Raw genomic sequence first — 14,163 nt, forward strand, 5'->3', positions numbered from 1 at the left:
GCGGAGCACAGGCTCCGGACGCGCAGGCTCAGCGGCCATGGCTCACGGGCCCAGCCGCTCCGCGGCATGTGGGATCTTCCCGGACCGGGGAACGAACCCGTGTCCCCTGCATCGGCAGGCGGACTCCCAACCACTGCGCCACCAGGGAAGCCCCTCTTTCCCTTTCTCTTTAAAAAAAAATTTTAAAAAAAGTGTGTGTGGGCGGGGAACACCGTCCCATATATCAATGTTTGGCATGAAGACTCTCTTAATCCAGGAAGCAAAAGTCTACTACACAACTGGGACCTTTTATTGAAAATGTAGGCAAGGACTTGCCTGGTGGCGCAGCGGTTGAGAATCCTGTTGCCAATTCAGGGGACATGGGTTCGAGCTCCGGTCTGGGAAGATTCCATATGCTGTGGAGCAACCGAGCCCGTGTGCCACAACGACTGAGCCCGAGCTCTAGAGCCCTCGAGCCACAACTATTGAGCCCTCGTGCCACAACTACTGAAGCCCGCGCGCCTAGAGCCCGTGCTCCGCAACAAGAGAAGCCACAGCTATGAGAAGCCCGCGCACCGCAACGAGAGTAGACCCCCACTCGCCGCAACTAGAGAAAGCCCGCGTGCAGCAACAAAGACCCAACGCAGCCAAAAACAAATAAATCAATTTATTTTTTTTTTAAATGTAGGCAAAGTGGTCATCTATCACAGTGTTCACCAGGATGGTGCTTGAAGCCAAGCTTAAGGCTGCCAGGAAGCAGTAGTTACACAAATTGAACAAGGAGGCCCTGGAGTGAGATGCCAGATTAGCGCCTCATCCCAGGAAGAGAAAACCATCAGCCTGGATCAAGAGAAAAACTCATCAAAACACAACATTTTAGACATGCACGTATGTTAATACGTGCTTCCAGGGGCCAGGGCACATCGGGTGAGGATGCTAATTGCTTACATTGTTTCTTCCCTCATGTAACCTTTCACATAATTAACCTTATTAAGTGTTCACTCTTCAAAGGGGATCTTTTTTCTTTTTCTTGCCATGACACACAGGTTGTGGGATCTTAGTTCCCCGGGAAGGGATCAAACCCGTGCCCCCTGCAGTGGAAGTGTGAGGCTTAACCACTGGACCGTCAGGGAATTCCCCCAAGGGGAATCTTTTCATTTCTTTTGAATAAACATTAGTCAGCAGCCCTTCCACCGCACTAGTCAACATTGAACCCTGAGTACACCTAAGTATGTGAGACCTCAGTGGAAAAACAATGGTAAGGAAGACCATCTAATAATGTCATTAGTTTCCACCCAAGAGGAGCAGTTAGCTGGAGCACTGACTTGCATTGTCTCTCCCTCCTCCCATCCCACCCCGCCTTCACCACCTGAGGGTGAAAGAGCAGGGACAGGGGTCGACTGGTATGAGGCCCACTATGTAAAACCTGCCCCAACTCTTGACTATTCTGGGAAGGAAAACCCCTTCACTGCCAACTCAGAAAGCACTGCTGCTTCAACAGGACCACCGCTCACTCACTGAAATTTGAAGATCTGGTTCCAGTGCAGGGTGAGTCCTATCACCCCCAGGGCACCCTCCACAACTGTCTACTTTTACCTCCAAAATATCGATACAAAGCTTTCTTTAGCAGCAAATATACCTATGAACACAAGGTCCTCTGTGCTAGGAAAGAAGTACTCTTTGAAAGGGGGCTATATTTACAAGTTTTATTATTTTTTATTCCAAAAATACATATAAGTGAAAACCTGCTCTTCAAATGCAGGGAGGCCTTTGCCCGTAATGCAGTATTACATTTACATCACAAAACATTCTCATAGGAAAATCAATATGCAGCTCTTTCATACACAATTTTTTAAATACACACACACACACACACACACGCACACACACACAACAGATGTAAGCAGTTATGACTTTTCTACTTACACATATTCCTCTGGTGGAAAATTAGGAAATTGGACAATTCCCAATTGCCCAGGTAAATACAACCTCTCTGAATGTTTTTTTAAAAAGATGAAAACATGTAAACCACACAACACATACACGTTGTTAGAATAAAGCAAGGACCCTGCCACATAAATGACAGTGTGTTTCTCAAAGAAGGAAGAATGGAGATAACCTCTAAATAAAAATGCAAAGTTGAAGATCAAAACTGTTCTGTACATGCTCCATGGAGAAATGAGAGTTCTCTCACAGGAAACAGATCCACGACCCATTTCAGCCTCTCGTGACATGTAAATCAGCACCCACTGGCGGTGGCCATGACCTTCCTGTACAACCATAAGCTTAAGCAGGCTCCACAAAGCATCCATTTAAGTCCAACAGTCAATAATGAGGTCATGTGGTAAATCTCCCCCACCCCCCTGCCCACCCGCAAACAACGAAGTGCAAAATCAATTTCTATGACTCAAGAGCTCAACCAGGTCAAAGCTTTGGTATACTCTGGAGGCTGTTTTGGTGACAACCAAAGCTTAGTAAGATTCTCTGTTCAGGGGTTTGTCCCCAAGACAAAAACGAACCCGGTCCACAAAGCTTAACAACGATATAAATAAAGTAACTGTACAAAGAAAGCAAGCCACAATTCCCCTTCAACCAGGGCTTTATAGTTTCCTGCACAGTAGTTCTGAAAGCACCAACTCAAGCCACGATGCTTCTACTACAACACGATGTGTTGGTGAGGCTGTTCAGAAAACAAATGCCCACGGCATGTGGCTGATGTGCCACAGAAAAAAGTTCAACCAAACCTAAGTCAGTTTTCTTACACTGAAACGTAAGCTGGTCAGCAACAGAAGAAAGACTTAAGGCAATTAGAGGCGTTACAGAGAGCACGGTGGTGCCCTTGGAGTCCATCCCAAAGCTTTCGCAGAAAGAAAAGGTCTCTCGAGAGTTTGGCTCGTTCTGCAGTTTGCTAGCTGTCAGATACTTCCTCCTCCTCCTCGTCATCCTCGTCTTCTTTCCTGTCTACTTCAGAGGTGTCAGAGGACTCGTGGAGCAGAACGTACTCTCTGCTGCTGAACCCAAATTTAAGGACATCCTTTTCCTTCAGTTCGTAATATCTCTGTGGCTCAATTCGCTTGTTGTTCAGGAACGTTCCATTGCCTGAGCCAAGGTCGATGATGTACGGCTTCACCCTGCGGCCAACTGTCCCATCAGCACGGGTATATTCCACAAGCCTAGCAGAGATAAAGGAGAGAAACCTGGGAGTGAAATCCTGCCTCAGATCATCCAGCTCTTTGCTAACACAGTCTAGATGATGTAAATAACCTGGCTTAGACACACAGTTCAAGTTCAAACTCTAGAAGTCAAGGGAAAGGCATGGCCATGGATTCAGAAATTGGGAGCAAGTAGAAATGGTGAGAACTGGTCACTGGGCGGGGAGGATTCATGGGAGATCAAAGTTTAAAATGCAGAATCCAAGCCCTCTTGCCATGGTTAAGAAATACATTTTTTGCATTTTTTGACACTTTTTGCATTGTTTATAATCAATATAATGCTTCTCTTACCTATATTTCAACATATTCTAGCTTCTGTCCCAATGGGAATAAACCAGTGGATGTGGACTTCAGAGTCAAGGGAACAGATGAGATGATCAAAATTGTTCAAATCAAAATTGATGCGAGCCAGAGTTCTATTACAGTGATCATTTATTAGGCAAGCCACTTGGCTTTGCCGAGCTTCATATTCTCATCTGTCAAATGGGGTATTAATTAATACCTGTCCTCGCCTCCCCACTGGATTGTTGTGAACATCCAACAATCACAGATGTACCACGGAAACTGTCAAGATACAGATCCAGCTAACATATGCCAGGCACTCTGAGCTTCATTTCCATTTAACCCTCATACCAGCCCTGCGAGGTAGGTAGAAACCGAGGCCCAGAAGACCGGCTCGGCCCAGCTCAGACACCTGGTAAGTGGCAGTGGCAGGACTCAAAATCTGGATTTCTGACACCAAGTTCCAGCCTGTTACACAAATGTTAGCAATTATTTGTATAAAGTGATTATTCGTTAGGTGAATAATACTCCTTAAGACTAATACTAGATACGAGGGGTATGGGCTTCCTGTGCACACACAGGTACACAGACCTCAGTAATCCTAACTAACCGAGACGCCGGGCTTCTGCTGGCACTTCAGTTTCCCTCTGCAGATGTACACTTACCGGTACTGAAAGACGGCATGCTGCTTTGAACAGGAGGGGTGATCGATGGGAATGTCTGCGATGCGGCGGTGTCGGCCCAGGAGGTAAGCGCTCTGTCGGTGGATGTACATCACTGGAAGCACCTCATCATTTTTAAAGGGGTAGAGACGCCACCGTTTTTTGGGGATACGTGCTTCCGGGGGCTCGCTGTATTTAATGACTACACCCCGAAAGGTGTTGGTGTCCTCAAGAAGTGCCCCAGAAAGTTCAAAGCTTGGCTTTTCTTTAACAGGCACTTCTTTGTCTTTGTTGTTGCTGCCAGGGCCAGGCTGAGGAAGTGAGTCCTGAGATGCGTTACCGCCGGCTTCGTTCTTCTGGCGGTGCTCCCGGCGCCGGGCGTTGTGAAACTCACGCTCAGCTTCCTGCGCCTGTAGGTTCTGGGCATCTCGATCCCGTCCCTGAGGCTGCCCGCTGCCAGGCCTCTCGTCCGAGCTTCTCCTCTGGTGGGAGTGGCCGTGGTGTCTGTCTCGGTCACTGTTCCTAGCTCGCCTGTGTTCCTGTCCTGAGGGTTCTCGGTGTGGCCGATCCTCCCGGCCTCTCCGGGGATGATCCTCACGTTCCTGAAATTCAAACAGATTCAGGAAAGTAAAGGCAGTCCACAGTCTATGAACAGAGCTGCAGTCAAAAAGTCATTTGTGCTTTGGACTTTGGCATTCAGAGCAAAATGTCCCACAGAAATAAGGTTAGCAGTGGTGGTCATGTCCCCTTGCAAGGCCACCACACAGAACAGGTGCCCTAGGCTGCTGCCCAGCTATAGTGCTAACAGTGCACACCCACGTTCAGAGCCCAAGAAACAAGAACACCTATAGGCAAACTTAGAGGGACATGCATACAGAATCAGAACTAACAGAGAGAGTTAAGTAGTCACATACAAGATAATTACGTAAAAAAAAAAAAAGCTAGCTTTCTCTTATGCCCAAAAGGAAAATGTAATAGTAATTTTGTTGTTGTTGCTGTTGTTTGTTTTTTTGCTGTACGCGGGCCTCTCGCTGTTGCGGCCTCTCCCGTTGCGGAGCACAGGCTCCGGACGCGCAGGCTCAGCGGCCATGGCTCACGGGCCCAGCCGCTCCGCGGCATGTGGGATCCTCCTGGACCAGGGCACGAACCCGCGCCCCCCGCATCGGCAGGCGGACTCTCAACCACTGCGCCATCAGGGAAGCCCAAGAAAATGTAATAGTAATTTTAAAAGATCTGATTTCAATACCTAGAATAAAATTAAGAAATATGCAAGACATATAAGAAACATATAGTGCTTGCTTCAGCAGCATATATACTAAAATTGGAACGATACACAGAAGATTAGCACGGCCCCTGCACAAGGATGACACGCAAATTCGTGAAGCGTTTCATATTTTTAAATTTGTGGGTTTTCTTCTCCTGTTTTTCTGCCTTGTGTCAATTTTATTATTAGTGTAGCCATAAGAATTCAAGAGTACCATGACAGATTCAGCCTGACAAAAATAAACAAGCAGTTAATTTTTAAACATTAAAAAAAAAAAAAAAGAAACCTATAAAAATTTACTACAGTTGACCCTTGAATAATGAGGGAGTTAGGGGCACAGGGGCACCAACACTCCAACTAGTTGCAGTCAGCCCTCTGTATACCTGGTTCCTCTGTATTCAAGGGTTCGAATCCACAGATTCAACCAACAGGGGACATGGAGTACTGCAGTATCTACTATTGAAAAAAAATCTGCATATAAGTAGAGCAGTGCAATTCAAACCCATGTTGTTCAAGGGTCAACTGTAACAGATATATTTTTTAAAGATATGAAAAAAATGAAGAAACACACGATGGTTTCTTAAAAAAGACTCAGCATTGAAAATCAGCACAGGAGATAATGGGCAAAGGATATTAACAAGGAATTATCGGAACAAATCAATATTTAATGAACACATGAAGATAGGCTTACCCTGATTAATCTAATAACTAAAGCATTAGAGTTCAAGAGGGGGCCCCCGCACACTACAAGCAAGGCTGCCGCTCCTGGAAAGGGGTAGAGAGGAAATCCTGAGCACCAGGACTGAGACCTTGCCTCCACTCCCCCACCAACCCCACCCCGGCCTCAAGGCCTTCTCCCTACCATACATAGGGGTCAAGGAGGGGTCTGCTTGCTCAGAGCAGGACCGTTTTCCTAGACTTCCAAGCCTCCAGAGACAAGTATCAAGAGGCAGGGAGCCTCAGACACCCAACCCTCCTACCCCAAGACATTCACAAGTTTGCCACCACCATCTGCCTTGAGTTCACCAGAGCTCATCTCATTATGCCCTTTATCCCTGATTAAATGAGTCACTGTAAGAAGTCACAGATTCCAGGTCATCACCTCTACCTCCCTTGTACTCTAATCCCCATAAGACTCTGTACATCAAGGATCCTGTCCCCAAATCTGTCCCCTTCTTCAACTCCTGAAGCTGTTGTTGCACTATGCCCCCTGGAATGGAAAGCTCGGCAAAACTGATCTACATCCTCCACGTTTTCTCGGATCGTTCCCACCTGCTTTCGCTCTAACAGAACCCTGGCTCTGCCCTGAGCACACTGCTCCCCTGAAGCTCCTCAAATGGTGGCTGTTTTTCTCCCTCTGACATCCCTCAACTCCCACCATCTCTGGGTCCAGACATATGGCAGGTGTCGTCCTTGCTTCTCACTGCCAATTCCAGAACAGGCCCCACCCTTCTCTTTCTCCCTAAAAAACCCAGCTGTGAGTCTCACGTAAGACCACTGTCGCCCATTACTCTCCGCGCTGCTGCCATTTACTAATCCTGAGTCACTTCCCCTCACTTTGTGCCAGTTTTACTTCCAGCTCAAGTCATTCTCTCCAGCATTACTCTTGGTGATTTCGATAACGTGCTGGCATCTCTGTTTTTTGCATTTCTCTCTTCCCATTATCTTGTCCCCTCCCTTCTCTTCAGCCACTCAGCCCCGTGGTTATACACAGACCTTTTCATTTCCAATAACTGCAACCCCTCTATGCTTCATTTGTGAGCAGTCCTCCTCCTGCCCGTCCTTGCAGCTCCCACTTACCCACAACTCTAACAATCCTTATCCCAATAAGACTCATCCAAGCCTTTGATCCTCTTACCTTTGCACAGTCCCTCGCTCTCTTAAGTGATTCCTCGCTCTAACTTAAATTTCATGGTCAAGCCGTATGATCACTCCCATGCGGAGATATTCAAATCCTTTGCCCCTATGCCATTCTGTTGCACTGTCCTGGCAAAACCACAATCAGCATTAAGCACAGTAAAGTGGCTAGAGAAAAAACACAAACCATTCTGAAGGGTCCTACCTTAGAAGCATGACCCCAAGCCTCCTTAATGATGCCCAGCAACCATCCTACATTTTCTTGATCTATTCATTCTCCCAGATGACTATTTTACCCCTTCTCTGTCCTCAAATCTCCTACATGGTCTTCCCCATCCCTTATTTACTCAGAAGGGATATTCTACATCTACGCACCCATCAGTTATCTGTACCCATATACTCTGTCTTCCCTTCCTGTGACCATAAGGAAACTATCTGTGCTTCTACCTAAAGCCAATTCCTACATCTGGGAGCGTCCCTCTCATCCAGAATGTCACTCCAGTGATTCTCACCTCTCTTGTGCATAATCTACTTCCCCGTTCTGCACTGGATCATTCCCATCAGCACAGGCACCTGCTCTTCTCTAGAACTCATTTCCCATGTCAGCTTCCACCCTATTTCTTCACTCCTCTTTGAGTAAAACTCCTCAAAACAGTTTGGTTTTAATCAGTCTCCAATTCTTCTCCCATCTTCTTTTGAACCCTCCAATTAGGCTTCACCCTACTACTCCACTAAAATTGCTGGTCAAGGTCACCAATGACCTCCATGTTGCTAAATCCAATGGGCAATTCTGTCTTCGTTTCCAAAAAGTGTATACCAGGCAAAATTAGTAGACACTATGGAGAGAATATGACAAATTACAAAAACAGATAACATAAAATAACTAAGATTTCAACATATACTCTCAATATTGGTAAGTCAAGTAGGATAATATATATTTTTTAATGAACATCTTTGCATAGAATACACACACACACACACACACACCCAAAACATAAAGGAAAAGAAGATAACAGTAAGTATAACAGAGCCCTGAAGTATAAATATCAAACTATTAAAATGGCTACTTCTGGAGAGTGAGGTGATTTTTTTGTTTGTGGGGAGGGGTGCGATTTTGAGGCTTATGAGAGAAGTAACCATACACTACATAAACCATACTCTCACTTTCTATTTTACAGAATTCTGTGTTATGATGAACAAGCAAATGATAAATTTATTTTTTTCTGACGTTTCCACAATCCTGTTCCCCTCCTTTTTTTTTTAAATTGAAGTATAATTGATTTACAATGTTGTGTTAGTTTCAGGCATATAGCAAAGTGATTCAGTTATACATACACACACACCCACACACATATATTCTTTTTCAGATTCTTTTCCATTATATTCCATTATTACAGGATACTGAATATAATTCCCTGCGCTAGATAAATTTATTTTTTTAATGGTGGCTGAGTGGTGCAGAAGAGAATATCTGTAAGTACAAGTAATGCTTAAGTCAGAGGCTGTGTGCACTCTTACAATCCAGATGAAAGTCACTGACTTTCAGCTGCCTGTCAAGCCCTCAAACCCTTTTGCTCGAGAGCCATTTCCAAGTTTCTAGCTGATTAATACAATGAAATCAGCTTTTTAAGAGATAATTTGAGGGCTTCCCTGGTGGCGCAGTGGTTGAGAGTCCGCCTGCCGATGCAGGGGACGCGGGTTCGTGCCCCGGTCCGGGAAGATCCCACATGCCGCGGAGCGGCTGGGCCCCTGAATCATGGCAGCAGAGCCTGCGCTCCGCAATGGGAGAGGCCACAACAGTGAGAGGCCTGCGTACCACAAAAAAAAACAAAAAAAAACAAAAAAAAAACGTAGCAAGTTGTACATGAACACACACACACACACACAAAACTACAAGTGGTTTGAGAGGTTCTATCTGGGTACTGGGGTTCCAGTGGCTGAATTCTGAGATAGCCAAGGTGGTGCCTGACTAACTCATACAACGTCTGGCTTTGTATCTTTTTAGGTAGCAGAAAGTTGGCCCACAGTCTCTCAAATTCATAAGAAAAGCCATTTTCTTAATGCCAGTGTCTCTATTTGCATTTTGTAACAAAGAGTTTCTTTAAAAAGAAGACTGAATGCTTGTCAGGAGAGTCTGCTCTCACTACTCTTATTCCACATAGTGCTGAAGTCCCAGACAGTGCAACAAGAGAAAATAAAATGCATATACACTGTAAAGGAAGAAATAAAACTGTGCCTATTTGCAGATATGATTATCTATGTAGAAAATCCCAAGTAATCTACCAAAAACCTCCTAAATAAATGAATGAGTTCAGTAAGGTCACAGGATATAAGATAAACATACAAAAATCAATTATATTTCTATGTACTAGCAATGAACAAGTAACAATGAAATTTAAAATATCACTTACAGTCACTAAAAAAAATTACTTAAGTGTAAATCTAGCAAAACACGTATGGGACTTGTACACTGAAAACTACAAACACTGATGAAAGAAATCAAAGAGCTAAATAAACGAAGACACACCTATGTTCACAGACTAGTAGACTCAATATAATAATAATAATTTAAAAAACCCAACTCACCCCAAAATACAAGTTTAACACTATTCCAATCAAAATCCTAACAAGATTTTTTTTTAATAGATATAAACAAGATTGTCCCCACCTTATAGTAAAACAAACTTAAAATAGACCAGGGACTTACATGAAAAACATTAAGGAAAAAACAAATCTTCAGCATCTAGGGCCAGGGAAAAAGTTCTTAGACATGACACCAAAAGCATAATCTATGAAAAGAAAAATAGATAAGCTGGACTCCATCTAAATTAAAAGTTTTGCTCTGAGAAAAATCCTGTTAAGAGAATGACCAGAAAAGATACAGACTGGAAGAAAATACTGGCAAACCACTCACCCCAAAAGGCCTAGTATCTAAGAATATTAAAAAAGAACTCTTAAAACTCAATAGTAGAAAAAAACAAATAATCCATCTAGAAAACAGGCAAAAGATCTGAAGACACACGTCACCTGAGAGTAAATACAGACGGCAAATAAGCGCATGAAAAGATGTTCAATACCATTAGCCACTAGGTAAATGCAAATTAAGATCACAATGCCACTAAAAAAATGGTGCCAGTACCAAATGCTGGATTACTCACATGACAGGTGGAAATGTAAAATGGTACAGCCACTGTTATGGACTGAATCGTACCCCCAAATTTATATGTTGAAGTCCCAACCTCCACATCTTAGAATGTAACCAAATTTTTTGTAGATAAGCTCTTTGAAGAACTGATTGAGTTAAAATGAGTGAGACCCTAACCCAATACGGCTGATGTGGTTAAAGGAGGAGCTAGGAGCCAGGGATAGGAGCACAGAGGGAAACGCTATGTGAGGGCACAGTGGAGAAGGCAAGCCAAGGAGAGAGGCCTCTGGAGAAACCAAACTGCTGAAACTTTGATCTCGGACTTCTAGCCTCTAGAACTGTGTGAAAATTATAGGTTCCGTTGTTTAAGGCAGCCAGTCTGTGGAATTTTGTTATGGAAAACCTGGCAAACTAACACAGCACTCTGGAAAACAGTTTGGCAATTTCTTAAAAAAATTAAACACACAACTACCATACCATCCAGCAGTTGCACTCTCGGGCATTTGTCCCAGAGAAAAGAAAACTTATGTTCGCACAAACACCTGCCCACAAATGTTTACATAGCAGCCTTATGTCTAACAGCCAAAAAACTGGTAACAACCCAGATATTCTTTAATGGGCAAATGGTTAAATCCATACCACTGAATACGACTCAGCAATAAAAAGGAATGAACTACAGAGAGAGGCAACAACCTGAATGAATCTCTAAAGAACTTTGCTGAGTGAAAAAAGCCAATCCCTAAAGGCTTGTACTGTGAGATTCCATTTACACAGCATGATTGAAGTGACAAAATTATAGAAATGGAGAAGAGATCAGAAGTTGCCAGGAGTTGAGGGGTAAGGGTGGGAGGGAACTGGGTGTGACTATAAAAGGACTACATGAGGGATCCTTGTGATGGAAATGTTTTGTTCCTTGACTGCACTGATGTCAACGTTTTGACTGTGATACTGTTCTATAATTCTGTAAGATGTTACCATTGGGAGAAACAGCCACTTCTGTATTATTTCTTACAACTGCATGTGAATCAACAATTACCTCAAACTAAAAGGTTTAACTTAACAAAGCAAGCAGGAAAAAAAAACAAACCCAGTTTTTAGAAAAGACCATCGCAAGTACAGGTGAACGCATACACAACACTCTTTAGCTATGATGGGACAGGCTCTAGGTTTGGAGCCAGTGTGAAAACATCTCAATCCACTTACCTGCTTTACTTTGACTGTTGAGTGGTGAGGACTTCGGCTTCTCTTACTCCGGGGAGACTTGCTCCTTCTCCCTGAGGACTTGTTTTTCTTTTTGACTGGAGACCTGTTCAGAGAATGATACACGCAGATTTTATCTCAGTTTTCACTCCCTAATACAAATTAGCTTCAAGTATCAGGCTTACGTACTAACACAAACACCACATTTGTGAAGGTCTCTGCTGATCACACTAAAGGAAAAAGGAGCTTCACTTTTCTAGCCCTAATGTCTTCCACATACATAAATGCCTACTGGAACTTCTCACACAGATGACATAACTCTAGACTCCCATCCCCTCAAGAAACTTTCCTCTGTCTTTGCCATCTGGGTAACTGGCGCCACCATCCACCCTGTTCCTCAGGCCAAAAACCTAGAAGTCACCCTTGATTCTTTTTCTCCTCACCACCAGCAGCCCCGCACGCTCCTCTCCCACACAATCACACTCAATCAATCAGCAAGTCCTCTGGCTCTATCTCCTCCCTCTCCCACCTCATTCCAACCACTCTCCTTGATCCACCCTCCCACCCCCCATTTCTAGAAGGAACACAACTGATTCCACTTCAAGTTCTTTGCACAGGCTATTCCCTCTGCCTAGATCTTTACAAGGCTGGATTATTCTTACCATTCAGGTCTCAGGTCAAATGGTGGACTTTTCAGAGAGTGGTTCAGGGAGAACCATTTCCCTCTACCCTCTCACTATCACATTACTGTTTTAACCTACCCCTAATACTTGTCACTAACTGAAACTATTTTTTTAAAAATTTGCTTGTTATTTTGTCTCAGGGCTAGAGCACAGTCAGTTTCACCAGGGTAGAGATCATCTATGGTGTTCATCCTTGCCGCCTCAGAACCTAGGACGGTCTTCTTTTTTCTACATATACATATGTATATTTTTTAAAGTGTTACATAGATATTTTTCCACATTATTTTATAACCTACGATGGTCTTTAGCACATAATAGGTACTCGGTAAAACTATGTCGAATGAATTAATAAATGAACGAGTCTAACAAGAAACAATATTTTTCCACAGAATATTAGACAGATCGCCCAGACCCTCGATATATAAACTTCTTGGGGCAGATAACTGAAAAGATAACTCCCGCACTCCGTTTGCAGGCAAATGGGGAAAATCTTTCATTTCAACTTAAACGATCATTGCTTAACGAACAACTTAAACTGGACCATACCCGGTGAAATGCTGGGTACCCAGAAATGGAGGGACGAGATCCTGTCCAGCAGGCATTAGGCGCTTAACGCCCAGCTATAACGCAAGTCCCAGGTACCAGAGTAAACGTTCCTTGACACGAGCACAACAGGTCACTTCTATCGCCTTAGGATTAAGTCCAAGCTGCAGCGCTCAGCGTTCAAGGTGTGTTTCTGGCTCTAGCCCTGTCCTCCTTTCTCAATGAACCCGACCGGGCTGCTTCTCACTTACCGGCTACCTCCTCGTGCTCGGTTCCCGCGGTGACTCGGGCGGCCCGACTCGCCGGCCGGTGGGGACGGGCTACCGCCGGAGGAGTCCGGGCGGCGGTGCACGGGAGGCGCGGATTCCGGGCTGAGGCGCTCCTGCTTCACCACCACCGCCGCCGCCGCCGCCGCCACCACGTCCCCGTCTCGGTGCCTTCGTCGGCTCCCCCGATCCCGCTCGCTCTTCACCTCCTTCATACTAAGAGACCTGCGGAGCCAACGAAAAAGATGTCCGAAGCACTCCTATCCCCGAAGGAAATGACGGACCTGACTCTAGGACTTCCGCTTCCGAGTGCACGCTCTCCCAGAAACCCTCGCGGCGAAGATAACGCGATACGATTCCGGAGTGGACGGGGCCTTAGTGACCCGACTCGAGAGGCGGGAGATTTAAGTTTCAAAAGCAAACTTTTGGGAAAAAGCTACTCTCAAGGATGTTTGTTGCCCTGTTATAGTAATTACGGAGCACAGAGACAACCTTACATGCCCAGCGATAGGAAAGATGTTATGTCGCCATTCGCAATGCTATTTACAAACTATATGACAAATGGAAAAAAACCCTGACTTGTTAAACGAAAGAAGCAAGATACAAAATTGTGCTCAGTGTGTGATTACATTTACGTTTGGGAATACCAAGGAAAGAGGAAGAGGAGGAAATGCAATCACAGATGGTAGCCCGTGGGCAAATCATTAGTACTTCCCCTCTGTTCTTGCGCTTTCTGTTATGTTGTTGTTTCTCCATTTACTTAAAAGCCAATACTTTTTAAAACCCGGCAACTTCAGATGCCTTCCTCTGGGAATCTTCCCCAACCCTTCGCTGAGGAGTCAGATGATTCCCATTTTGCAGATGACAAAATTGAGGGTCAACGAAGGTGATCTGCACCTAATTCAAATCACGAGCTAGACGCAGCACAGGGATTCAGAACTGATGTTTTCCCTGCTTCCAGGAGTACCAAGGCAACTCGGTGAGCAAGTGGCCTGCTAAGCTAAGCTAAGAGATCTTTCCTCGAAGGCTGAGAAGAAACTCTCGCGCTGCTGGACCCGCCCCGCCCCGCC

At 44.7% G+C, this 14,163-nt stretch overlaps 1 protein-coding gene and 1 non-coding gene across 2 annotated transcripts; one reads left to right on the forward strand and one right to left on the reverse strand.

The window, feature by feature from the left end:
* Window positions 1-681: 681 nt before the first annotated feature.
* On the reverse strand, window positions 682-13,345 carry SNIP1 (Smad nuclear interacting protein 1). The gene is made up of 4 exons (XM_007101524.4): window positions 13,079-13,345; window positions 11,605-11,707; window positions 4,139-4,737; window positions 682-3,152 (listed from the first exon to the last, which is right to left on the reverse strand). Exons 1-4 carry the CDS (start codon window positions 13,306-13,308, stop codon window positions 2,888-2,890), a joined length of 1,197 nt encoding a protein of 398 aa, XP_007101586.1. The 5' UTR covers window positions 13,309-13,345; the 3' UTR covers window positions 682-2,887.
* Window positions 5,427-5,533, forward strand: LOC112065375 (U6 spliceosomal RNA). The gene has a single exon (XR_002892002.1). It is a non-coding gene; the product is annotated as a U6 spliceosomal RNA (small nuclear RNA).
* Window positions 13,346-14,163: the final 818 nt, after the last annotated feature.

This window comes from Physeter macrocephalus, chromosome 3 (assembly GCF_002837175.3).
Source record: "Physeter macrocephalus isolate SW-GA chromosome 3, ASM283717v5, whole genome shotgun sequence".
Taxonomy (NCBI): Eukaryota; Metazoa; Chordata; class Mammalia; order Artiodactyla; family Physeteridae; genus Physeter; species Physeter macrocephalus.

Coding starts and splice junctions, on each gene's coding strand:
- SNIP1 (XM_007101524.4), bottom strand. CDS start 13,308: ATGAAGGAGGTGAAGAGCGAGCGGGATCGGGGGAGCCGACGAAGGCAC. Junction 11,708..13,078: donor CGAGCACGAGGAGGTAGCCG/GTAAGTGAGAAG, acceptor TTCTCTGAACAG/GTCTCCAGTCAAAAAGAAAA. Junction 4,738..11,604: donor CAACAGTCAAAGTAAAGCAG/GTAAGTGGATTG, acceptor TTTGAATTTCAG/GAACGTGAGGATCATCCCCG.